We start from the raw sequence: 26,910 nt of genomic DNA on the forward strand, positions 1-26,910 counted from the left end.
ATGGTTATAGTCAGAGTGGGATTTGGAGAGGGCCGTGCAAGCTGTTATAATACAAGGCATGCCCAACTTTCCATCAGAAACGGAGACATCTTGACCTTTGGTATTTTGTTAGAAACAGGCTTTTTTTCTCCTTTTTTTTTTTAATGTCTAAAAAGTGGGTCACTTATTTAAAGAGGTGCAGTTATTTTTAGAGTGTTCTGTAAAATTTGGGGAGGGCCTGACGCCAGCCATTGCCTCTCCCATAGGGCTGGGTACCTGAACAACAGCCCAGTGTTGGTTAGCTTGTGGGCAGCTCTTCACGCTCTTGAAGACTCGATCGAATAGGTTTGTGGAGGTGGAGCAATAGATGTGCAGGTGTACATCAAAGCTTGATACACTGAGAGATGGTTATGTGGGCAATGGAGGCCCACGTCCCACCTCCCGGTGCTGTGAGGTTGGCAGCACAGACCAAACACGTGCAAACACCAGAAGGACTGGGGGATTTGGAGAGGGAGATGCTGAGAGTTTCTGCCCGCCTTCTCCCCTCCACCTCTTTTTAAAAAAAAAAAATATTTTCTCATTCCCCTTTCCAAGTGTTTATGGTAGCTGGAACTGGAAAGGGGAGGTTGTCTGGGGTCACTCAGTCCTAAAGCTGAGTCTTGAAGTAAGCACCTAGAACTGCTAAACTCATATGAAATGGACAGGGGTTGGCATCATTTGGCAAACCTGTCCTGTCAGACTGTCTTGAGCTGCATCAGTGGTATCAGCCTCAAAATCTTGCGTGGTTTCACTGGACAAAGCTGAGGGTTTTAATGGAGTCATTAGTAAAACTTTTAATACTGCTAAAGACAGAAGAACCATACTGTGATACTCAGGTTTGATTCCCTGACTCAGTTCCCTCTGTGTACGTGTGCAGTGGCCCCATTGCTGGGGCTTCCTCCAGCCTCCCTGCCTTGCCTCCCTTCCCTCCACCCACTCAGGTGTAGCTATTGCAAGTAATAGTGAAATCAAAGAAAAAATATATGTTTCTGTTGATTAACAAGAAGGTTTGCAAAGGATCTTGAACCTGAGCGTGTATTTGTGGCCATAGATAACAGTGGAGAGCTTTTTTTTTCTCTTAGGGAAAAGCTATAATGAGTCTGAAGGGAAACTAAGTTGGCATTCATGCCCAGAAAATGAAGTACAGCAATTGTATGCATTGCTTTTTTATAGAGAGTATTAAAACCCAAAATTTGATTTATTAATATTGTGAGAAATATACAGTCTAACAGGAGTCAAGTTTGATATTTTTGGGATCAGAGTGTTTTTTATCAGCAGCAAGTAGATAAAAGCTTTCTGCAACTTGTTTCATTTATCACATGTAATCATTTGATGCTACCGCTTCCTCCATATTAGGTAAAAGCTTTTATAAAACATTCATAAACTTCTTTAGTTATTACTGAATCATAATGAATGTCTAAACTTACAGATGTTCTGTAGTCTTTTATACTGCGTGTGTATCTGTACTCCAGCCTAGCCCTCCAAACTTGTGGAATTATTCTTTATTTTTTTCTGTTTTGGATCACTAGCAATGTTCTAGAAATGTGCCCAAGGGGCAAAAAGGGTACCAGTGTCCTGGGCTGCATTAGGCAGAGCATTGCCTGCGGATTAAGGGTGATGATCCTGTCCCTCTGCTCAGTATTGGTGAGGCTACACGTGGGTGCTGAGTCTCTTTCTGGGTTTAGCAGCAGAAGAGAGACAGGGAGGAGCAGCTGAGGGAACTGGGGTTGTTCAGTCTGGAGAAAAGGAGGCTCAGGGGAGACCTCATTGCTCTCTGCAGCTATCTGAAAGGAAGGTGTGGGGAGCTGGGGGTCGGCCTCTTCTCACAGATAACCAGTGATAGAAATAGAGGGAATGGCCTCAAGTTGTGCCACGGGAAGTTCAGGTTGGCAATGAGGAGACATTTCTGCTCAGCAAGAGCAGTCAGGCACTGGGACGGGTTGCCCAAGGAGGTGGTGGAGTCACTATCCTTGGGGGTATTAAAGAAGTTGGCCGTGGTGCTTAGGGATATGGTTAAGTGGGTGACATTGGGCGATAGTAGGGCGATGGTTGGACCAGATGATCTTGGAGGGCTTTTCCAACCATAATGATTCTGTGATTCTATGACTTACTGGAGCCAGTCCAGCAAAGGGCCACAGAGATGACTGAAGATCTGTGGGGAGAAGCTGAGAGAGCTGGAGCTGTTCTGCCTGGAGAAGACACAGTCCAGGGGAATGTTATCGATGTACACTTTGATGTACATGGGAGTGGGGTGATAGGGAATAAAGAATATAAAACCATGTTCTTCTCAGAGGCATCCAGTGACAGGAGAAGAAACAATGGGCACAAACTGCAATTTCCAGAAGTCCCTTCCAACCTCAGCTGTTTTGCATTCCAGTGGTATCTGCGATGCAGCAAATGGGGAGCCTGTCCCATAGTTAGAAGGGCACCAGTTCTGCTCATTGAGCAGCTTGGAGTGAGAGGAGACCATCTACCTATTTCCACTGCAGAACTGAGCAGCTATTAGATGATAACTTGCATTCAGTAATGACATCAAATGGATTTCTAACATGTAAACAAGAAGGGGAAACCAGAGTAACTCATTATTAGATAGGGGTTTGCCTGAAGCAGGTTTCCCATGTTAAAGCACTTAAAAGCAAAGACAGAATTTATGATGTGTCAGTAGATTTTAAACCTGAATAGCGTCCAGTTGTTGTAATGGCTACTAATAATGCAAATTATCTAAGTCAGGCTCAGTGTAAAGCAGTAAATATATCCCGTCCATTCAGACACACTTCTGTTTTTTTTTTTTTCTCCCCTTTGCCATTAATATTTTATCCCCTTGAGGAGATGCTTTCAACACATTATGTGCACCAGCATACTGTGCTCGTGGTATTCCTGGATGTCATTACAAAGAAGCCTGAAGACTGTACCACTGCTCCACTGCCTGTGACGCTAGCTTGGAAATGGCTTGGAGCAACAACAGCAAGTGTCAACAGGGAGCCGTATTAATTATTTGGAATGTGCCTCATAAGAGGAATCAACTGCTTTTATTGCAGCACGAATATTACTTGAAACAGGAAGGTTACTCTAGCTGTTATCGTAATCTATGTGTCATTAACTTTCCATGTTTAGAAAAAGAGATTAATAACCCTGTAAATTGTTACAGTAAATAGATGAATTACAGCAACATGTTTTTATTATAAATAAAAGTTTCTTGATATAGTCACCTCCAAATTACTGGAGAAGAATTGGGTCTTTAGCAACTGGGAAACTGCACAGCAGTGTTGGGAACTGAAAAACTTCCACTCAGGTGAAAGCAATGCCAAGCTCCACAAACCTGTACCTGCAGGTGGGACAAACAGATGCAGTTATACTTCATGCCATACGTCCTTCACAAATTGTTGCGATACAGAAGTATTTGCTTCCCTCTTAGAGTAAGATTAACAGATTGAATGGGCTTGAGTGAATTTGCTTGTCTTCTGAGGCATATGGCCTCTTAAGAGAACGCTGCACAAAATGTACATGGTAGTGGTGAAGCAGGTACAACTTCAGTTCTGAATAGCTACCCGTATCTGCAAGGAAAAAGCAAAAGAAATGGGAGTGTTTTCAACTTTTGATCACAAAAAATGATCACTTTCCACAAAATGGAAGTTCATCTTTGTTCTGAATGTCAACGAACGTGAAAAACATGCATTGGAAAAACTACTTGCAAACCTATTCAGAGTCCCATGCCATAAAAATATTGTCTGTTGAATTATAGCCCTGGTAGACCTCTGCAGGAAACAGTGCCACTAAAACACTTATTTGTCCACAGGGCAGGCTCACCACGGGCAAGTTTCCTATATTGCCCCACCGATCCACCTCGATTCGGATCTGGAGCGACCGCCATCCAAGGGTGAGTCAGTGAAGCAGTCTCCATGCACATGCATCGCCAAAGAGCCATAGACACGAGCGTATTTCATTCATTTGTTCATAGAGCCTCCACGGCAAAGTTACCATGCTCCATCCAAGGACACTCTCGGGAACAAATTAATTCCTCTGGGACAGTTGTATGAGAGAAGACCATGTCCCATGTGCCGCATTATGTAGCTTTAAATATGCCATCTGTTTCACAAGCCACATTGCTCTCCTCACTACTTTACTTCTGCAGGGAGATGTGTACTTTAGCTCCTGCCCTCTGCCTTTCTCATTTCCTTCCTAATGGTATTGCACAGGGAAAGGGGGCTGGTGGCAGGATGTGGAAAAGCAGATTTCAGCTGCCTTCAGGCGACTGAAGGCACAAAAGGAGTTGCACGGCGGTTTGGGTCTGGATTCAATCCACATTGACATTGCTTAAGGTTTTTTCTCGAGTTTGTAGAGACGTGTCCACTCCAGAGATTGACTCCAGTTCTAAGTCACTTGATTGCCCTTGGGAGCAATGCTAGCAGCTAATATATGTGCACTGAATCCACAGAAGCCCTGCACAGGTGCCTCTGCTAAGTGGTGAAAATAAAGTGGTGTGAATGTGAGCCTTTGATCTCCCAGTCTGATCTGAAGGATCTTCAGCTGTCTGTGGAGTGATGAACCCTCACTGTTTGCCCCGTGGCCTGGGGAAAACAGGCTTGGACCCGGAGTATGCATTCATACTGCCACGTGAAGAGATTTCTTCATCAGCTCCACAAGTGTGTATGAATGGTGCTGCAGTGGCAGGAGGGGTACAGATTTTGTGGTGATGTTGCTATCATGCTCCCGTGCTGTAAAGCTGTGAGTAAGTTTATGTGCATATATGTTTCTCTAAGTGCTCGTGGTTGAAAAATACATGAATGCAAGATTAATCTGGGTAGAACCATGTGCTGGGTGGCAGAGTTTGGGCATGAGGTTGCCAGATTCACAGTCCTCTCTCCAAAGCTGGGCTTGTCATGAGTGAGGCTGGTCATACACAATCTCCTGGCAGTCCACCACCTCCATTCAACTTGGGGTGAGTTACCCTGAGTTACGTGCACTTGAGATTGTCAACTTCCAAGCCACTTGGAAAACCTCCAGGTTTGTGATAAAATTTGCTTTAAAAAATTTGCTTTAATTTTTTTAGCAGAGCACTTCAGTGATGCAGAGATAGGTGGGACATCCAGCACCTTCTCACTAAAAACTTTTTTGAGGTCGAATGTGATGATTCAGAGCTTACTTAGAATAGGTCAATGTAAGTCTTTGCCGCGGGGTCTGAAGCAGTCTGTGAAAGACTCAAGGACGATGAAACAGCAGTAAAGATGATGCCGTGCCTTGCTTTCTCCAAGGTAAAAGAGCTAAAGACTAACAAAAATTTTTAGTAGCCTGCCGTTCACAAGGGCATAGCTACCTCTGTGAGACGGATGCTCCTGCCACCAGGAACAGGGCAAAGTGTGTCAGGCAGAACAGTTGCAGCACTTGAAGAGAAGGTGAAATAGAGTTTATCCAACATAAATGGCTGCATTAGCTGCTTTCAGTGGGGCATCCCCCACTCCAGCTGAGACATCTTAAAGAAAGGACTGCTTAGAGTGGAAGGAGTGATATTACTGCTGCCACATACTGGAAGAAGGACTTGAATCCCTTGTATAATTTAACAGGAGAAGGCCAGGGAGGCAGCCGGCTCTGAAGACATCAATCCATTAGCTGGTGACTGTGGGGAGTCTTAAAAATGTGGCAATTGGCTCTGTCTCCCAGGGAAGAGCAAGGCTTTCTTTTGGCCCAGGGGCATGTACATCTCTTCATGCATCTGCTGACTTGTTTCCAGCCTCAGCACCCCAAATCTACTAGAGTGTACTAGAAATCATGATTTTTTTTTCAAAGTGTATGAAGGTTATAAGATTTTGTGTGTGCTTGTTTGGCTAAATTTTCTGACACCATGGAACACACACTCAGGTTATGTTCTAGGCCTTAACTCATAACCACGAGGGCTATTTTAAACAGAGAGGGCAAAAACCACCTCTGTTCTGAAGCTATTGTTGGTTCACCACAGTTCCAGTAGCTGGTACTTTAAAAAAAAAAAAAAAGTGAGTTTATGCCAATAATCATTCTCATGCCCTTCGTTTCCCTTCCATGTTCCCCCTAGCACTGACTGAACACCGTGTACAGGTCAGTGTTGCACTTACACTGGCAGAAAGAAGAAAGGTGGTAGCCACCTTAAAGTTTTAATTGTAATAAATGGAAATGAAGCCAGGGTAGGGTTATAAAAACATCTTTCCTTCCTGTATTAAAAATGATACAGATTTAGTGCTGCCGTGGGTCTGTGCAGCTGCAATTCTCAGCTGGCAGATTTATTTGTAACTGCTTCTTCCTTCTCCTTTTTAAAAATTTTATCACTGGTGACATTTACCCACATTGTTTATGCATGCAGTGCATTTTTACCTGCCTTTCAGAGTCCTGATGCTAGTTCTGAATAGAGTATAAACTCCAGTAGTTTACTAGTACATTAGTGTCATCATACATTACAGGGTAATTACTCTGAGCCACTGCTCTGTATAGTACTGCAGTAATGACACCGTAAATCACTTAATAGAAATAAGGTGCTGAATCAGCGCTTGAAGCAAGACACTGACTTCTCCCCACCCCCTTTTTAATTTGAGGGTGTTTTAAAATTAATTCTATTATGCGAAACACTGTTCACCATTATTTTTACGGCTCCTCTCCTTCTGATGCTCCAGATGCGGTGCTGTTATTTTTGCACAACTGTTTACACCATCTGCATGCAGAACGATTGCAGGGGTAGCCAAGACCTTGGGCCACTGGAAATAAGGAAAATGCTGTGACATCGCTGAGGCTACAGTTGTGTCTTCAGCTTCATCACGCGTGGTCCTGAAGATACTACAAGCTGGGACTGTTGGCTGGATGCTGAGGTTAATGCAGAAAGAGGAGAAATCTATTCACCTTAATGAGCTCTATTTCATGTCCTCCACGAGTAGTTATTAGCTGTTAGTATTTCAGGAGCCTCTTCCTTTCACTTGGGCCGCCCTGTCGTACTGAGCCGTAGAAGTTAATCACTGGTCTGTCTTGACAAACCAGTCAAACTTTTCTTGTACCCACCAGTTGTGCTCTCCTGGGCTGAGGACTGAACCTGCATTTAAAAATGGATCGCTGGTTACTGACAATAGCAAGGAATTTCAGAGATAAATGCTAATTCTGACACTCTGGCTTAGAAAGGAATTTTATGGAATTATCATACACAGCAATAAATTAAATTTAGAGTTTGGACTCAGTTTCTGCCAGGTACTAAAATACAGCGAATAGAGTGAATTAAACTTACTGAATCTACACACTAAAACTATTTATAAAGCTTTATAGAAGCAGATTTTAGTGTACGTGTGGAATCATATTAAACATGAAATATGTGCCTGGCTTTTACAGCTAGGCAGTCCAGGAAGCTCTCCTACCCTGTTGAGCTAGCATTTTGTAATGGTTTCCTTCAAAGTCGAATCTCAGGAGACAGAGTTGTCTTGGAGATTGATATACTTGAAGTCAGTGTATGTCCAAAATATGAAATTATAAGCAAAACCATTTATTGGTCCCCAGTTCTACAAATACATAGCAAATTCGGGAGAGAGGTTCTCACCTTTCCGTGCATATTTCTCAAGTGAAGAAGTTGTTCTGGCCCCATTAGAGGCTTGTTTTTTTCTCCTCTAAACCTCGGTTGTGTGGTTCAGCCTCCTTAGATGCAGAATCACTTCCTTTAGGGAATCCTATAGGGCATGGAGTCAGGGAGACAAACAGAAGTTTTGCTACTTTTTCTGTCTTTCCAACTCAGTGGTGTGCCCCTTCATGCATTTTTCCTTCAAAAACTGGGCCCACTCTGTCATTTATCTTTGTGTTTGCAAAGTCTGAAGAATAATCAACTGTTCCTGAACATCAGAAGCATTGCAAAATCTTATTACAAAAACTAGATCAGGTTTTTGAATGCATGCTTTCTGGGTCTTTTTTTTTTCCTTCTTTCTTCTTCCTCCCAGAGGTCCCATGGAGGGTCGCTGGCTTTGCAGATGATCTGGGAGGATCTGACAGCCGGTTCCCAGCAGGGCTTAGTGCACAGCCCAGTCCTCCTTCCCAGACCCAGGGAAAGGGGGATCAGGGCAGTGAGGCCCGATGGTGCTTCCTGGATGAATTCAAGCTCACACACAGAGTCACGCATCCCGTGCTTGCCAGGCCCTGAAACACCCACCCTTCTGCCTTCCTTCCCCAGTGACAGTGCTGTGGGAGAGTTGTGTTGTTTGGTGGCCCTGCTCTGAGCTAATGGTGGCCAGATACCTCCCAATTCCAGGCTTTTTCATCATTGGCTTGAGTCCCCCTGATTTACGTAGCTTGGGAATCCTTTACAGTGCTGGTTTTCCATGAGGTCTCACTTCTGCTTACCTTGCTGCTTCTCTTTGCTTTTGCTCAGCCTTTTCTCCAGCCATGGCTGCTCTTAGGACTTCTCCTTCACAGCTGCTTTGTGCCCACTGGAGAATCTCACTTCCCCCAAGCTGCAGCGAGCAGCTAGCAAGGAAAACACGGTGTTTTTTCATCAGGTCTGTCCCACGTGGCTTTTTAGGCAAGTAGGGTGTATGAGGCGTAGAGGTAACTGGTTTTTCACCAACTGAATGAGAGGCAACCGTTCACAGTAAGCTCACTGTAAACCTACTGTCAGTGGAAAGGTTTTGCAACAACCATATGTGCAGTCAATTTTCAGTTGCCTTACCTTGAACACATCTGTACAGATCCACTTGTTGACTCCTCTGCTGTTTCTTTTTTCATTTGAACTTGGCTTTTTGTCATGATGGGCTGCTCATTCAAAGCCTCCACGCTGGAGATGAGTCTTCAAACAACTTAGCGTGGAGACTGAGGGTTTTTTTTGGGGGGGTAGTGTGGTAGATGCAGCCACAGGGATGCGGCTGCCAGGTATGGAGCCTGTTTGAGTTGTGAATGTGATGGACTGTGAGCTCTGATAGAAGTATGTGATGTTTTTCCCAGTCTCAGCCACAGCTCTTCAAAAATCTGTCCTCACGGTTCAGATCTGTGCTGAAATGTTCATCTTTGTGGAACACACTGATTTCCCTGAAGCAGCCAGCTGCTTTGAACATGGGCCATGCTCAGCATTTATTAATTCCTCATTTAGATAGCATGAATGAGGATAGCTAGCATCCTAACCAGGGTAGCCAGAGCTTATGGAAACCTTGCAGCAAGCCTGCAATCCTCCTGTCCGCTTGCTATGATCAGCAAGGTCCGCTTTACGTCCTGTAGCTATCCATAGTCAGAAAGAGTTAATTGAATGCCTTTCGCTGATTCCTTTTTTTTACTGTGGTGTTGAACTGTTGCTCTTACTTCTTTGGAATGTGTGTTTTCATTGCAGCGGGGCACCTCAGGGCATTGCTGTTTATTTATAAGATAACAGCATTTTCTCTAGCAGTAAACCGGAGCAAACAAAGTCTCTCAAGGAGGAGTGCTAAATCCTGTATGCTGGTGGGAACTGTTCAAAGTATTTACCACTTGAAAATATTTAAGGAATCGAGGGGAAGAAAGAGTCTGACTGATGTTTAACACCTTTTCCATTATTTCTACAAATCTTAAGAAAGAAAGAAAAAAAGGCATTATAACTCGCTTTTTTACCTTTTTTTTTCTTTAAAATGTTTTTCTATGGAAATCAGCACAGACTGTCATTTAAAGATGCCTTGAAATTTTGTTATTTTTTAGGCTGTTTTAAGCTACAATACACTCTGATGTGTTCAAAGTGGACAGAGATGTCCACCCGGGAGATTCTTTTGACAGAGGGCTTCATTTTCCCTTGTACTGAGTTGTGCCAGTTGCCATCAGCAGGGGAAGTTTTCTCCCATCCGACAGTGGCAACAGCTGGAAAGCAGAGACAGCTATGGCAGCACACCCTCAAGCATCACTAATCCAAAGTGAATGTCCTATTACCAGCTTGAAAAAAAGCCGTGGAACTAATTCGATGTGGAAACGAACACAGCGCTGCGTACAGCATGAGACTCTTCTCAAACTTCTTTTTTTTTTTTTTTTTTTCCCTTTTCTGCCAGACTAATTTTTGGCTACACTTCTCTTTCTGAAATATTTATAGGGCAAATAACTGTTTTAAATGAGCAGATGGGGGAGACATAAGACAAGCTGTTAAATTAATAAACATGTGTGGTGCTTTATCAGTAAGGGAGCCCATTTTGGCATTTCTTCTGGATGATTTGTATGGCCTATCACCATTGCACCTGGTGCAGGGACAAGAAATGGGCACTTAATAACCAAACAATGTGCAAACTCCTTCCATTATAACTTCATTATGTCAGATATAATCGTCTATAACTAGATGTCAAATACATAATTTATGTCCAGCTCCCCTGTGGAATAGTGGCCATATGAATGAATGGCCCCATTAATGGGAAGGAGCTTTTACCGTAACTTTTCCCCTCCTGGTACATGGTCCGTTTTGTCATCTGGTATTAATTCTGGATCATTTCAGGCCTGTAGAAAAATGCCTGTTATATTTATATTTGTGTAATGGGAGAGGAGGGCAAATAAATCATACAAGAGATCAAATTTCAGGTCCACTGATTACCGAAGCCATACGGATGTTTAAAAGGGAGCGGTATCGGTCTGTAGCAGTTTGATTGAGAGGCATAACTGGCCTTCATGTTGCCCATTCAGAGAAGTTTAAGAGGCATATGATGTGAGATAGCACTTCTTAGGGGAACTCTCCGACACAAAGGACATAGCCCCTGGAAAGCAGGGCAACCGTGCTGTTGGCATCGTTTTCAATATCTTGCTTCTTGCGTCATGTGCTGCCTATTTGCAGAAGTGCTCCATGGCTTATACAATGAAGTATTTCATCATAACTTGAAAATCTAAGGTGGGGCATATGAGGATGATGTTTATTTTAAAGGAGTCCTTCAGAAACATGTGTTTGCATTAGAGTGGGACATAAGATCCCAGCTGTTGTTCGGGGCAGGACCTGTGGATGTTCACGAATAGGTACAAATTCAAAGGGTCAGGTAGACACAGGTCCCACTGCAGAATTACTTTTATGCATTTTTATTGTATTTTTTTTAATATATGGCCTGGTTTGGGTGGTGGAGAACTCTGGTGGAGAACAAATTGATGCTCTAAATCTGGGAGGACAGTTAGTTAGCAGTCGAGATAGGAAGCCACCTCCCGTTGCAATGTTGATGTAGTTACTTAATGAGAAAATGGGTTTTATTCTATTGCAGCTACAGAGGTAGTGTTTGTTTTATTCTTCATCAGGTATAAATTTGGATGAAAAATGATCCAGTTAACACCATTTATAATAGCAGATGACTTCTTCATGTCTGATAGAGTTTTCCATTGACAGCACAAAATGATTTTTAGACTAGATAATGAATGGTATGTTTACCTAACAAAAAATTAATGCTTCCCAGACTTATAACTTGGATTTGTGAGTGGCATGTATGATAAAATATTTGCAGCGGTGGAATATTGCATTACATCTATAGCATTTTCTACTGGCAAATATTTTTCGTTATATTTTTCTGTTTCTGTGATTGTTATTTTAGAGTTTTCATGTCATCAACAAAAAGCTTCTAGAAAATTCACCGTGAGTATGTATTTAAAGAAAATCACACCCTTGGAAGGTCTTTTCCCCTTATGACAGAAATGTAAGCAATGTAATGTTTACTTTAATTCCAGTAAAATCTATGGTATGGAGTTAGATTGGGAATAAAACAGGTTCAGTCCCTCTCATAAATGATGTCCAACTACATTCACTTGACAAAAACCATCCAAAATGACCCTGTGGTCAAGTCTAGGTTTGAATATGAGACAAGTTAGGAAAAGCAGCTGATAAAGACCTGGGCTATTCACTGGTGGTATCTGGCTGCCTTCCAATAAAGCACAGAAGTATTTTAGTAGTCAGTCAGTACGTTTGATGTAATCTCATTGAAGTTCATCAGACTCGTGCCTCTCTAGAAAGGCAACCAATTCCTCATACAAGCAAATCATGTTTGGTTCATGCTTGCTGTTGACAGCACAGAGTCAAAAGGGGAAGGAGTTTTCATGTTCATTTGGTGGATCTTCAGAAAGCTCTGCAGTAGGATTTTCTTCAGGTAAACAGTTGTGGGGTTTTTTGTTCCCTTTTATTTTTTTTTTTATGCTATTTGACACTTGGAATCATTTTGGGTTGAACCAGAAATTGTTGAGAAAAAAAAAAAGAGATGTTTCCACCAGAGAGTCAATGGTCTGACTCCTTCTAACATTTTGGCCCTTGAATTTCCTTAAGGCAATTTGATTCTTCACTTTTTATATCACTCTGTACAGGGGAATTGTGGTGATGTGTTATAATCCATTCCGAGGGAAATTTATTCCCATGAATTGGGTACCCAGCTCTTCAAGTGTGCTCTTGGAAATCCCAGTTTTAATAAATGCATGCTACATACTGATTAACAGATAAACATTACATAGACCTGTTGCTAAGATTGTAACTTGGCTCTCTCTTAAGAGGTCTGGTTATTTCAGACTTTCAGCCAAGTCACTTTGGCTTGATAACGGCAATATTTGCTCAGAAGACAAGGGCCGCTATCCTCTAGATCCAAATGGTTTGTTATTGCCTTCAAATTAGTTCAATGTTTTTCATTCTCCTGGAAAATTGATGGAAAGCAGTATTTAAAAGATCTTGATTGCCTTTGAGAAGGGAGATTATGGTTTGTAAATGTAATTATAGGAGTTAGAAGGACATGAGGGCACGATCCAGGCCATGGGACTGTTGGCCAAGTTTTCAGAGTTGAGGAGAACGAGCTGGACATGGGGCAAGGCGAAGATTTTGCTCCCACACAGCTGAAGACACCTTTACATGTGTGTTTTGGATATATTTTTAGTGCAGCCAAATATACCAACCTTCAGCTAAGGAAATGAGTTTCCCGAAAGCCTCTTCCCCTATGTGTGTGAGGGCTAAGCAGGCTCTCACCTCTTCCTTTTTTTCCTTTGACAGATCTGGTACATTGGGAGTCTTATGAATGGACAACTTTAGATGAAGCATATTAATTTGTAAGAAGTATATCCCTTGCTTCATTGCAGCTGTATTTTTCCTGGAAAAAAAAAAAATAAAAAAATTAGTTGTGTTTCTTCTTTAAAAAATTACCGCAATTATGGGTGCTGTGCTGGCAGTCTCCCCTTTAGATTTGCTGTTTTTCTCTAAGTCCTGTTTTCGTCTTTATTTCTTTTAGACTGCTGCTTTGCACAGATGTGTGTGTGTGTGTGTTATGCCCACAAATGTAGTAGTAGACATGCAGCAAAATAATACTGAGTAAACAATTACATTTCATTTTCTGGAATAAAAAAGGAATGTGTGTCCATAAATCTTCCTTTACAAAATCTGGGCTCGAGAGTAAGAAGAAGACAAGGTTTCTAAATTCATGAAGGCCTTTTGCGATGGAATCCTGTGCGCCACTGAAGTGTAACAAGCTTATTTATATTTTATTGTGCTTCTAGATCAAGCTGCATTATTATGGGCTGCATTCCCCAGATACTATAGCTGTTGCTAAGGAAAAGGTACATTATGTTAATATTTCGTGATAATAACTGTGCAGGCTGGGTTTTGTACATTAATAAAGTTACGGGGGGAAAAGTGAAGTTAATGCACCATTTTGATTTAATACTCCGTAGATTGTAGGTCACGTTTAAAGACAAAAAGCAAGCTTGAATTTGAGAAGAATTCAAAGAGAAAAATGTGAGAAAACCAAACAATTGGCAGAATTTATTTACTGAACTTTTAATTTGCTTAGCAGTAGGGATCTGGAACCAGCTCCGCTAAAAGAAAACTTGGCAGAAGCAAACTAAATGCTTTTACCAGACATTTCAGTGAAGAATTTCTCAGCATTTCTCATGCCTTAATGTGTTTTGATCATGTAAACAGAACATTCATCCTTAATTCCTGTTTCCTGACCATTTCCAGTGCTGTTGTTATGTGATTTAGGTACCTTCTGATTCATTTAATGTTAGGTTGATTCACTAAGAGCCCACAATCAAGTAGCACAATGCACAAAGCAGAATGGCGACGTAATGCATCGCTTTTGGTGTATGGAGTCAAAGAAAAGGACAAAGTCACGAGCAAGATAACGATGTCCATGCTGGGTATTTTAAAAAAAATATGCTATACAGACTGTATTGACGAGTATTACAAAAATGTTTACAAAACAAGGAAAATAAACAAGGAAGGATCTTGGCATTCCTCCTAAAGGAATGTTCTGAACTGACTTTCCCCTTTCAAAACTGTTTCCTCATTAATAGTGCTGCCAAGGCATGAAGCAGCCACAAAGGGAGGACTGAATGGGTAGGAGCTCATCCGAATGCTCGCGTACCCTGCAGGGAGAGCCCTGCACATGGCTGATTTCAGCAGGACAGTGGCCGAGGAGAGGAGAGGAGAGGAGAGGGGAGGGGAGGGGAGGGGAGGGGAGGGGAGGGGAGGGGAGGGGAGGGGAGGGATTGTTGGGCAAGTCATACAGTTCAGAGTTGAGGAAAGCAAGATGAACTGGAAAGGGAAGGACAAAATGCCTGTGTTATGTTATACACAACATGTACAGAGGTTTAAAATATCCCTCCTCCAATGCTTTAGTTTGGGACAGGTGGGAATTTTGGCTGCTGGAGTAAATGAGCTACCACCTCCAGCAACTGTACACACAGTAATAAAATAATGCTTGCTCTCCTGATTACCCACCCCAGGCACCCGTTTCTGCCAGCTCTCTTCTTCCCAGCTTTGCACCAGGTCTCTGCAAGCTAACAGCAAAGATCCTGAGTTCTCCTCCAGCATCATTAACCGCTCCTAACCTGCAGCAATACAGAGCTCAGCCCCAAAAGTGAGAGTGGCACAGATCGCTTATGTTTTTCGAGTCTGTCGAATGGACCACCCAAATCTTCAGTTCCTGTCCTTTTCAGACCAGAATATCTGTACCTGCTGGCTCCAAGGGCTGTGGACAGGGATGGCCGGAGTCTTTGTCCCCCAGTAATCCACCCATGGTTTTAAAAAGTGGGCGCCCCCTCATTGCCAATGGTCTGTGCTTATCTTTAAAGCACGTTGCTCTTCCACATTGTGTTTGGTTAAATAACCGCAGCTCGGAGTAGATACTTCGCATATAAGCTGACAGGGTTGACACTGTGAGTATTTTGCAATCATTTGTTTAATTAGCTGAAGCTCTTTGGGGAGAAGTTTATGAAATGGCATACTCCCAAAGTCTAATTTAAATCTGTTTTGCTTTTTTGATGGAGGGCTCATAATGCAAAGCATTAAAAAACGTACGAGTGAATGGAAAGTGACAAAACCCCTTCTGTTAACGGGCAGTGCCTCCGTAACAAACTTGTCCAAATACAGAAAGGAAATTACACTGAGTAAAATGACCTACAGGAGGGGAAATTGGAATTAAGTCCACGCAGCTGTCATGTCTTTTTTTTTTTTTTTTTTTTTACCTGTACTTCCCCTCTGTTTTCATTTAGCGCAATGCTTAATTAAGCTTCTCCTTTGTTTGGAGGTTAATTCCTTCTCTAATCTGCAGCTATTTTTGCAAAGGTGTTCATTACTGGAGCAAACGAAGGCCTAAGACTGGAGAACGGCAGGTGCCGAGCCTCCTTTAGCAGGAGGGGATTTCTGCTCCCGGCGTAGCCTCGCGGCCCAGCTCCCAGATGCAGGGCTTGCGTGTGGTCACGCAGACAGCACCTCTGCGGCTCTCTGCTTTCAGTAAAATGGTGAGGAGCTTAATTTTCTGCCAAAGTGCCATGGCAGCACTGCTCTGCCTGCTCACTAAATACATTGAGAGCCCTTCACTTGCAGCAGAGACTTAAACGAGCACTGGGAAGCGCGGTACTGATGCTGAATTTGGCTGCCGAGCTGGGGACCGGGCAGCGTTGGTGGAGCAGGGACCAATTCTACACGGGGTTTTTCAGCCCATCCCTCCTGCAAGATGTGCTTCGCCTTTTGGCCAAATGGAAGCGAACTTGAGAGCAAGAGCTAAAGCGGCGTTGAGAAGGAGAAAGCCTTGCCCATCCCCTGGTTCCCTACCCTGTGGTATATCACTCATGAAGGGTGGCTCCTCCCAAATCGCAGGAAAGACTGGGTGTAAACAAGAAGCCATTGCTTGTCATAGAGAGAGCAGGTTTTATTGTTATGTTTCCTTCTCCTGATTATGGGATTAGTCATTTCGTGCTTCCACAAATACATCCAGCTTCTCTAGTAAGTGATTTTTAACTGTGGCGCCCTGTGGATATTTGTTTCGTGTACTGTGGTCTTTTTGGTTCTTTAGAAGCTCCAGCTTTGGGGGAAAATAGAAAAGGCAATCGTGGAGCTGGCCGGATACTGCTGACACAGCTTAATTAGGGTTTAAATTAATTAAATATTTCTGAAATGAGCAGGTATTGACAGAAATCTATGTCTGTCCTATAAACACGTAAAAAGGAAAAAAAAAAAAAAGGTACTTTTAGATACATTTTTCTTTGTTCTCTCTAGACAATGCTGGTGGTAAACTGCACACATGGGTAAAGCATTTTGCACTTTCTGACAATTTATTTCTTCTTCGGAAGAATTGGCGTGATGAGAAATGGCACAAACAGCTCAAGGAGCATCGGCTCTTGCAATCAGTAGCTGGTGAAATTAGCATATTCCTTCTGCTTTGTTTGCACAGACAATTACAAATTAGATCAAGAAAGTATACTCCCAGAGGTGTGTTTGTGCTTTATAAGAGAACATTGGCATGGGAAGGGGAAAATGTATTAGTACAAAGCGTTTTAGCCCCATTTGTAGCTCGTACTGCTGGCTGCAAGCTACAAGTCTCGCACAAATCCAATAGAAATGGAAAGGAAGAAAAATGGGGGAGGAAAGGCAAAACAGGAGCAAACAAAGAGCTGTGTGAATAGCTAATTAGGATTAATTGCGTTCAGCCATGCAGGAGGTGCTGGGAGGATCCTGGGTGGATTATGGGGGCAGTGAGGGTGGAGGAACAGAGGTGCATGCTGAGCAAGGTAGGAGCTCCCACCCACCAAAATTGGGTCTTTGAGCGTTTCTGCATATAGAGGTTGCTTTTTCTGAGGGGTCTCTCCTCCTGGGACCTCCCTGTTTCAAGGACACCAAAATGAGGTAAGATCAACCACCACCTTGCTAGAAATACTAGCGTGAGGTTAGCGTTTGGTTGTGTGGCAATACCAGCCTCTTCTCCAAAATCTTTTGCCCCCACAGAGGGCCCCAGCACCTCTCCAGCTCCGATGCTGGGGAGATGTTAAGTAACGAGCAGCTTTTACTGACTGTAATTGTGCTTGAATTAAGTAGCTGCCTGTGTGCTTGGTGGCTCCTGCAGCCTGACATCCCTCCTGCAGCACTGGGAACCTCATCGCTTCACCTCGCAACAGTTCCTATGCCAGGCAGCTTCGGAGGGCACAGCTCGCTTGGCATAACTCTAAAATAACTTGGCAAGTGAGCCCTGGAGGCTTAAACTCTTGCCCTAGCTGGGATACGTAATGATCTAGCTACCTGCAGTCCCTGATCTTCCCTTTGTTCTCTGGTTTTCTCAGTTATCATTTGTTCACATGCCAAAAACAAATACATAAATAAATAAACAAATTAAATAAAAAAAAATAAGGAAGAGGTAAGAAACAAAAGGAAGAGGATTGGAAACGCTCGCTGCAGTTTGCAGGCAGGGCTGAGAGGCAGCCTTGGCTCTGCTCTTTGTGTCCTCAGGGTGGTAGTGCAGCTACTGCTTCTCGGTGCCTCGCAGGCTGGCGGGCAGCAGGGAGGCACGTTGTGTGTTTAATTTGCTGCTCGGATGTTTGTCGTGAACGTGCGTCCCCGTACTGAAATGGCACAAATTCCTGTGCTCGTCTGCTTCGTTTCTTGATGCTGTGTCGGGACCGTGGTTGCTGCAACCGGGCATTTTTGTGACAGCATGTTCGGTGAGAGGGTTCAGATTTGGGGACTGCAAGTCACTGTCAGATGAGCAAGGATTTAGAGAAAATCTCTTCTGCTACTCTCTTGCGGCCTCAGGAGACAGGGCAGAGCAGCAGGCAGCTGGCCAAAAGATGCACAGGTGAAGAAATGAGCTAAAGGAAAAAGAAAACGCAGGGAACTTTTATTGGATCCAAATATATGAAGATTTTTTTTTTCTCTCTTTCCACTTAAAGACAGCTTATCAGAAATCTTTGCAGAAGCTAACAGTGTGGATTGGGTAGCTGAGAGCTTTCTGTACAGCAGCTTTCAGAAGGCAAAGGTATTTCTAACTCCAGCAACAGCCCCGAGCAAAGGTGAGCTGCAGCCACCCCCGGCGTAGATACTGAGGCTGCCTTTGGGCTGTGCCCCTCATGTGCTTGTTCCATCCTTACATTTCTTTTGCCGGGGTTTGTTCCCAATGTTGATGGACTGCTATTCTGAAAAGTGATGTATTAAAGGAGAAGATAATCACGTAGCGGGATTTAAACCATCAAAGAAGGGAGTCCACTTAAAATGATGAGTACAGCTAAAAACTCCCCAGACTTCAGAGTTTTGCGGCGTGCAGATGATAACGTACTGCAGGACATCCTTCACTGGTAGGGAGGGCTCAAATCTGTGAGGCTTTCCAGCCTTCATCTATGAAATCACTTTAGTGCTTGGGATTTTCATTTGGCTTTCTACTCTATTTGATTGTGGCCATGTTTGAATAATGTCAGAGCGGAAATTGGTTTTATTGGACTTAATTTTGTCCACAGAAAGATGTGCAGTGCCTTGAAATATGATGTAATTCCCGAGCAGAAGGAGATGGGCTTCTCTTCAAGTCAGACCTCAGCCCTGGTGTCTTGGTTTTTAATAGTCCAGGCTGCAAAGTAGTAGGAAATGGTGGAAATTGCAAGGTGGAAGTGGGTTTAAATGGCAGTAATCTCTACCCTTGATGCAGGCAGAGAGCTGCAAATTGCTACTCTCCTTCAGCTGGGAGGAAGCCTTAAAGCAAGCTGTTGCTCTGCTTTTGTTTGATGGCATTTCACCTTTTTTTTTCTTTTTTTTTCTTTAAGTGGACAAAGGGAAAAAAGATTATAGGGAAAAGAATGTAATATAGACCTGGAAAAAAAAAAAAAGCTCTGTGTCCAAATACCTCATATTGTTGGGTATGACAGAAAAAAAAACCTCCTTCCTAGGGTGGAGGTGCTCGGATGAAGATACTGGCTGTGAGTGAGGGATAGCTGAAGGTTTTGATTGAAAGTGGTTGAGGGAAAAGCTGAAGAAAGGCAGTGCAAAACCTCGCAGAGCCCTGAAATGATGCGCGGCTCAGCCAGCAGACACGCTCCAGGCTGGAGGCTCCCAGCCGCCTCACCTTTATCTGAAAAACCAAAGCAGGAGTCTCAGCCGTGAGAAGAACTATTTAAAAATAATAATCATCATAATAATGGTGTTGCTCAGATTTTCTGGTTGCCATGGTTTTTGGGGACTGTAGTATTCGCTGCATTCCAGATACCAAATATAGACGTAGCTAATTTCACCTGGAGAAAAAAAAAAGTGATGGGATTTTCTGTGTTATTTTTTTGTTGTTTTTTTTTTTTAAAGTTGGGGATTTTAAACCTGCAGTTTTGGGGAGGGTCGCTTGTCTGCTTATGGGGTATTTGTGTGTGTGTGTGCACAAAAATGACGCTGAGCAAGGCCAGTGGTGAGTTGTTGGGGCTCTGCTTGATGATGCTCGAGTAACTCTGTGAGTAGCTCGCTGCAGTCAATGCTTGTATCAAAGATAAAGGCTGGCAAGCAGATTTTGGGCTAACAGTCCCTGCTTTCTGTGCCAGTTACTCAGCAAGACGGATCTAACCCAAACCCCAGAGCCTGGTTGGGATAGAGGTACCCAGGCTGGGGCAGAACTGGCCGTGTTCCCCAGAGGTCAGAGCTGATGCTGAGGCTGTGCCTCCTTCGAGTGTCCATTTGTTTTTGAAGAGCAGTGGTTTCTTCGAATGTGCATCCTCTAATGGCCTTCTGCATTATCCTTTCAGGTTTGGTTGGAAATGGAAGTTCCTCATTTCTCCTTGCAGCCTTCTGTGGGATTTGGTGCATTTTTAAACTGCTGATACATTCAACATCAAAGGCATTTTGTGTTTGCGCATGGGAATAGCTGTCTTGTCATAATGAACGTGACCTTAAAGTTTGCCATTAACTAAAAAAAGAAGGTTGTCTCATAGCTGCACTCACATTTTACGAAGATGTTTCTCTCACCTTACACAGTGTTTAGGAAAAAAAAACAACTTCCAACTAGGATCCAGGAGGGGCTGTGCGAGTCAGAGCACGGTTTGTTCGCTCCATATTCAATCTCCCCTTGAGCCCAGCTCAGTCCATCACTAATCCAGCCGGATTTGAGCTGAAGGCTGTGCTGTACCAAGAGAGATGTGTAGTGGGGTGTGATTCTGACGGTGTGAAAAACGTGAGAGAAACCGGCTGTTTCTAGCCCAGAACTGTAGCTGGGACTGATGTTCCTCCTGCTCTTCTCTAAAGAGGTCCCAGGTGGCACACACCACTTGCCGTGGCAAAAATTTGGGGCAGGGGTAGAGAGGGAAGCGTGGCTCCCAGGAGACGATGCCTGACACATCCGTGCACATTATCTGGACTAGGGAGCACGGTGGGGATAACAAAACTAATTTCACTTTTAGTTCTGCTGAATGGGATCTCCTCCCTGCTAAAAGACAGGTTTTCTATGCCTTTGACACCTGTAGCCGCTTTCTGCACCCGTGGAAGGAAACTGAGGGTAAAAATATCCCTGTGATGATTTGGTAGTATTTTACACCAACTGTGCTGTCACTTCGCACAGGCGGAAAATGACTAGATGAGGTAAGGAAAATCAGTCTGTAAATCCATAAAAATCGTGGGTTTTCTGCATCTACTGATTTCCCATTGTCCATATTCATTACCGGAGAGGAAAATGGATGAATTAGTGCTTGGTTCCAGGCAGCTGTTCATCTAACTTCCCCGCGCTGCACATGCTGCGGGTGTTTAGGATATTTTCACTTGCAAAGAAATAAAAAATAGCCAGCTTCTGTTATCTCTCCCCCTTTCCTGTGTAGTCTTCTGAGGCAAGGGAGCCCACTGCTGTGTTTTGTACTTTCCTGAAGCCTGGCTCTGATTGTGGGGCTGCCTTTGAACAAAGATTTCATACCAAAGAGTGGCTTTCGCAGGGATCCTTCCACTTCATCTCCAAATGGTTCCCAGCCCTCGGCTGCCAACCATTGTGTTTGGGGGTACATTTTCCATTAAAAACAGCCTGGGAGTTGCTGAGCTCCACTTGCTACGTCGGTCCTGCCAGAGCACACACAAAAATAGTCTCTGGATTGACAACGGGAGATTTTTGAACTCAGAAGAGCAGTGGGAAGGCTTTGAGCCCACTGTAGCAGCGTAGTAAAGGGACTCTGACTCGCATCCGTCACTCACCGAGAGACAGAAAGGCTTGATTTATTTTATCAGAACCCATCTCTTTCATTGTGTGCATCCTCGAGGATGTGGAAGGTTGAGGATTCAGCAGCTTTTGACTGGGTTTTGACAGGCCAACTTGTGGCCTGGGGGAAGAAGGGGTTTGGAGGCGGGCTGGAGGTATCCTGCTGCAGCGGGCGACCTGGAGCCAGATCTCAGGTAAAAGCAAGCCAAGACCTCAGGAATAAGCAAACCTGTGCTCGAGGACCTGCTGCATGCTGGAAGGAGGCTGGATGGCAGCAAAACATGGTTTCAAAAAGAAACATTAGTCCTGCTTCTTGCCCCTGAGAGCAGTGAGATAAAGAGCTCTGCCAGCAGGGCCAGGCAGGGAGGGACAAGGGGTGATCGTGGGCAGGAGTGTGAGGAGAGAGGGGCAGATGCTTGAATCTGCCTGGGTAACACACCTGAGCACTTTGGGCTACAGATGGCACGTCAGAGAGGAAAGCTGTATGGGTTATTAATATGGTAGGTGGCTTTCTTGGGAATGGGGCTTCTTTAGCTGCTACTCTTCTCCCCTTTTTGTGGCTCAACGCTGCCGATTACAAGGGGAGCAGAGGATTATAATATATATTAGCTATTTAGACACTGGAGATAACTCACAATGCTGAAAAACTGAACTTATCTCTGATTAAAATTTAATTGCTCCCAAGCTTCCACTAGTTACTTGCATTAAGTTTCACACCATCGGAAAGCGCTCATCAGCCAGTGTTGGATTTAACAGGAATTTGGCAGATGTTAGCGAAGTGCTGGAGGAGCTCCAAACCACAAGATCTGCGGCGTGTAATGTGTTTGAAAATTTGTTGGCAGCCGAAAGAAAAATCGAAAACCTGGAAATAGCAATAACTGGACGCAGATCCCTTCTAATCAAACAGCCAAAATGTTGGACCGCCACCTCCAGCACCTGGAGCACCGGCACGGTTCGAGGAGTGTCGGGTGTCTTGTGAGGTGTCAAAGCAGCAGATTTTATATTATTGGCTTGCAGAGTGCTTTATGGAAGGAACACTGGTATCTCCATGGAAATCTTGAAGAAGAAGAAAAAAAAAATCTGTTCCAAGGCAATTTAACAAATTAGTTATGTTTTATAAATCTTAGGTTTTCATTACAGCTTTTCCCTCCTCTTGAGGACATTTATTCAGAAACAGGGTCCTTGTTCGGTAAGAGACTAATTTATTTCTGTTATGTATTCCCTTCCTATCAAACCCTGCCTGTGGCATTGTAACTTTAGCATCAACTAGCTTTTTTTTTTATTATTTTTTTTTAACTAGAACGTGCTCCTGGTACAAGGAGAGGACAAACACGAGTAGCAAACAAGGTTGGAGAAACCTTGATCCATTTTTTATAAGTATATCCAGAGGAATGACAAAAAAAAAAAAGTGCTTACCTCCACGTGGGTGCGTGGTGTTTTGATAGCCTCGCTAACGGCAGCACAGAAGCCAGGCGAGGCTGCAGAGGCTGAGGATGCCTCTTTTAGACAAACGGGAGCTGAATTAAAATCGAGGATGGTACAAGTCCTTTTCAGAGAGATGCCTGCTTGTGCTTAAAAATAAATATAACACACTCTGTGATTTAGTGTCTGTCATGTTTTAATGCATGCAAGTATCTCGGCAGTGCTTGTGGCAGGAGTTTGTGTGGAAAAAAGTAAATCTCACCTTAAGCCTTTTTCAATTGAAACAGCATTTGGTGGAGTTTGTGCAAAAGATTAAGTCAGATTCACCCCTTGTTGGGACTGAGCTGATGGGCAGAGCACACAGAACAGTGCCTGGCTTGTGCTATTGAAGCATTTGATCCCTCATATATGATTTCATTTGTTCTGTGGTTCATAGCAAAATGCATTTCATATGCTCTTCTCCTCTGTAATCTGACCTGGACTCGGCAGATCCCAGCCGATAGGTAGGTGCTGCCTGGGGGAGATGCTGGATGCCTCAGTTAATTCTGCCTTATCTGGATTTTTTTTTTCATCTCCCAGGGAGAACAGGAGTGAACAAGAGTTTAGAAGTTTGGGTCTATGGCTAGGAAAGGAGTTAGCCCATGCTGTGTTCTGAAGTGTTGGCTCCAATAACCTTAAGCCTAGGCTTAAAAACTGTACTAAATTGGAGACTGCATGCTGCCACATTGGGCACTCCCATGTTAGCAAGGTTAACATGCCATCAGCTGTTTTTTTTTTTTGTTTTTTTTTTTTAAGTTATGTCACGTATAATTATTAGTAATTACACAGTTGTGGGTTGTGGCTTTTTTTTTTTTGAAAAGCAAATCAAAATACTTCAAAACTCCCAGTCTCTTTCAGCTGTGCTGCAAATCACAGAGTCATCTAAGTTGGAAGAGACCTCCCAGATCACCTAGTCCAACCTCTGACCTAACACTAACACATATTCCCCTAAACCATATCACTAAGATGACACCACGAAACCCACCAGTGCTTTATTTCACGTGATATTTTCTGAAGACTTGTGGAGTATGTTGTACAATGCAATCCCAGAATACATAGGTACAAATGCTGTTTCCAGCAGCAAAACTTGGTAAAAAGCTGCAAAGATTTTTTCAGACACTGAAAGCACTCTATTTGATGCTCTAACAGTGATGTGGGAGGCAGAACGCACACGTAGGCTGTCGCAGGACTCTTTGCCGGTGAGCGGAGAGAAATAGGGCAGCACAGGCTCTCTGCAGGTTTTTCAGAGCAAATCTTAGCTCACCAGCACTGAGACGCTGCTCTCTAGCTACCAGCCCTAATCCAACCTGACCATAATAAGCGTTGGCCTTGCTGCTAATTTTGTCCGGCGAATGCAAAGATGTGAGATGTGCTGCCACAGCAAACCAGGAGAGGTGTTTCAGCCACCGTGAGATGGACCGAACTGTTCATCGGGTTCCCTCTCCCGTTGAGGGAGTACCTCCAGATTTAGATCCAAAAGCACGTGCAGAGATGCATGAAGTGGCTGTTTGCGGTTTTCCAGTAATTGCAGGTGTTTTAGGAGTGATAGAAATACTGCAGTCCATGCTTTGCGAGGTGCAGTCAGGATTTCCCAGCTAGGCTGAGTGAAACGGGTGCCTTCATCTTTTAGGGCTTGGTTAGGTCTGGCTTCACATGTGCGAGTTGATTGGACTCACAAGCTGAACCTGTGCTATGCAAAGATGAAATTCAAAGGGGAAAGTAAGGCCGAGACACCTAAATAACCCGAGACATGAAAGGGCTGAGCACAAGGCAGTGCTTTTTGAAGTCAGTGGGAGATGCTGCTTTCTTAGTGCTTTTCAAATCAGGCCACTTTTTCAGAGACTAACGTTCGGGTACTGTTTATGAAAGTCCTGACCTAAATGTCTTATTCATTGTGTCTGCATTTTTTTTTTCCTATGGCAAAAATAACGAGAACAAGAATTAGGGGTAAGGGAAGCCTGCAGAGTCCTGCCCGACCCCCGTGGAAGGGCGCGGGCTGCGTGCGGCCCTGGGCACAGCACATTTCTCTTCCTGCTCTCGGTAAGACAACGAGTTTGTAAGTATCTCGTGACCGAAGAGTTTTCTTTATTTGCAAAGGACTGTAACATCTCCAAGGCAATGATTTCAAACCAAGGAGCCCCAGATCATGCCTCCTTTCCAAGCCTTGTCACTGACCCGCGGAGCAGGAGCTCCCCGAGGAGAGTATGCCCGACTCTTTCTCTCACTGCCGGCACATCCCTGTCACAACTTGTTGGTGTTCTCAGGACAGCATCTGGCTAGCTGCCCTGCTTTTCAAGGTCTGAAGTGCTTTTTCACTCTCTGTAGCTATTTTCATCCTTGGCCTCCTGGCTTGGGGAAATACAGGCTTTGCTTTACCCGAGAGAGGCTGCCATGACCCACTCTGGGGGGCGATGCCTTCCTCCTCCCTGGTACCCTTTGCCACCTCCAGCATCGCCGGGCTGGAATAAATTTCCAGCTGCTCTAACTGCAACCTAAACCTTCTCCTCAGGCAGGCATTAAGACAAATCCTTCTCTCTGCCTCCCTCTGAGGGCCCAAATGACGGGCCGTGCTCCTGAAATCATTGCCTCGCATCACTCTTGCCAGCTGCGCATCTGCTGCAGCTCACCTCACCTTGGCCACCAAGGACAGCGTGAAGCGAGCCCATATTTCAAAGACAAAACTGAGGACGCCCTGCCAGGAGGAAGCTTTAAGCAGAGCTTCATTGTGGGCCCGTTGTGCTGCGTGGCAGTGTGGCCGGGGAGGCATGCAGCAAGGGAGATCGCACCGACACGTGTGGTATGGTGGGGAGTTTTGTTCTACAAAATGTATTCTGGCCTACGAAGGACGCCTTTGGCTTCAGGCTTGGTTGTTTGAGGATTAAATATCCTGTAATTTACTTTTTTCCTGGAAGCTCAGCTATTATGGGCAAAAATATGTCTTTGCCTACCTTACACACCTACCTTAAGGAAGCTTGAATCACAAAGGTTTTTATGGATATCAGTTATGGCTCAGTTTGTCTTTAAAATAAAAAAAACAAACGACTTGTAAAGGATACCAGTTACACAGACAGGTGTTTCGAGTGAAAATCTCCTGTCACATCCTTTTTCATGCGCTGTTTGATCAGATGCAGTTAACTCTAATTGCAATTTGTTTTGTGGAGGAAAAAAAAAGAGTATATAGAGAAATATAAACACACACAGCAACGCAGGTAGCTCATCTGGTGGTTCTGAGGGTGGGAAAATGAATGTTGTTTCCACCGCGCAATCAGGCTTCAGCACTGCCCTACTGGCGGTGGCTCTCCAAAGTGGTAATTCAGCAAATATTACCACTGGGATGTAGCCAGAAAGCAGGCTTTTTTTCCTCCCCTCCCTGTGTCCTGCTGCGTTGGGTTTTGCAGAAGGAAAGCTGATGATAAATGTTAGCGAAATGCCCGGGGTGTTATAAGCTTCATTTGCCCTTGGTACTCAGGTGGGCTTCCCTCGGTTCGTTAGACCCCTACCTGGAAGATGGAAAGGTTTGTCGGGAGAATTTGAGGCGTGCTCTGGGGATCTGTAGCCCTGGGCAGAAAGGCCATATATGTTCCCCCTCTGCACAGGAACCCTTCTGCGCCTAAGGGAAAGCAAGGCAATTTTTAAAAGCAGATGGCAAACAATGGAGAAATAAAGCTGGAAGGTGCAACTTGTTACCCAGGGGGCAGATGGAGAAGTGGTGCGTAGGCAATGACAGGTGAGGTGTGCAGGGGAAAGTTTTGGAACTGACCTGGGATAAGGAAAAAAGCTAAAAATAGTGATTTAAGTTCCCCTTCGGTGGAGGCGAGCCAGCGCCGTGCCCGGAGAGCTGTAATGCAGGTTTCACATGAATGAAATTTTATTCAGCATGCAGGGAGAGAAATCTGGGTAAGAGGGAGATTGGGGGATTTCTGAATGTCAGCCTGAAGTTTCAGCAGGAATCCTATCATCTGCGAGGGCTCAGCCTCACCGGCACAGTGTTTCTCTTGGCTGATGAAGGCAATCTAACACCGCATTTCCCACTTGGAGGATCCCTGCAGAGAAATCGTCTCCAAAGAAAAAAAATGTTCAGCGACAC

At 44.1% G+C, this 26,910-nt stretch overlaps 1 protein-coding gene and 1 long non-coding RNA gene across 24 annotated transcripts in view; both read left to right on the top strand.

The window, feature by feature from the left end:
- The window catches only part of ADGRL3 (adhesion G protein-coupled receptor L3), a 524,429-nt gene that overhangs the window by 374,806 nt on the left and 122,713 nt on the right, over nt 1-26,910 (top strand). For 22 of the 23 annotated variants that reach the window (XM_038178121.2, XM_072037083.1, XM_072037080.1 and 19 more), the window contains one exon: nt 3,815-3,895. The exons of the other annotated variant lie outside the window; for it this stretch is intronic. In XM_038178121.2, coding sequence (XP_038034049.1) covers nt 3,815-3,895 — 81 coding nt within the window. The remainder of the gene's footprint in view (nt 1-3,814; nt 3,896-26,910) is intronic. 23 annotated transcript variants of the gene reach the window in all.
- LOC119716748 (uncharacterized) lies at nt 16,609-23,512 on the top strand. The gene is made up of 3 exons (XR_005265290.2): nt 16,609-17,074; nt 18,112-18,513; nt 19,933-23,512. It is a non-coding gene; the product is annotated as an uncharacterized lncRNA (long non-coding RNA).

Source organism: Anas platyrhynchos, chromosome 4 (assembly GCF_047663525.1).
Source record: "Anas platyrhynchos isolate ZD024472 breed Pekin duck chromosome 4, IASCAAS_PekinDuck_T2T, whole genome shotgun sequence".
Classification (NCBI taxonomy): Eukaryota; Metazoa; Chordata; class Aves; order Anseriformes; family Anatidae; genus Anas; species Anas platyrhynchos.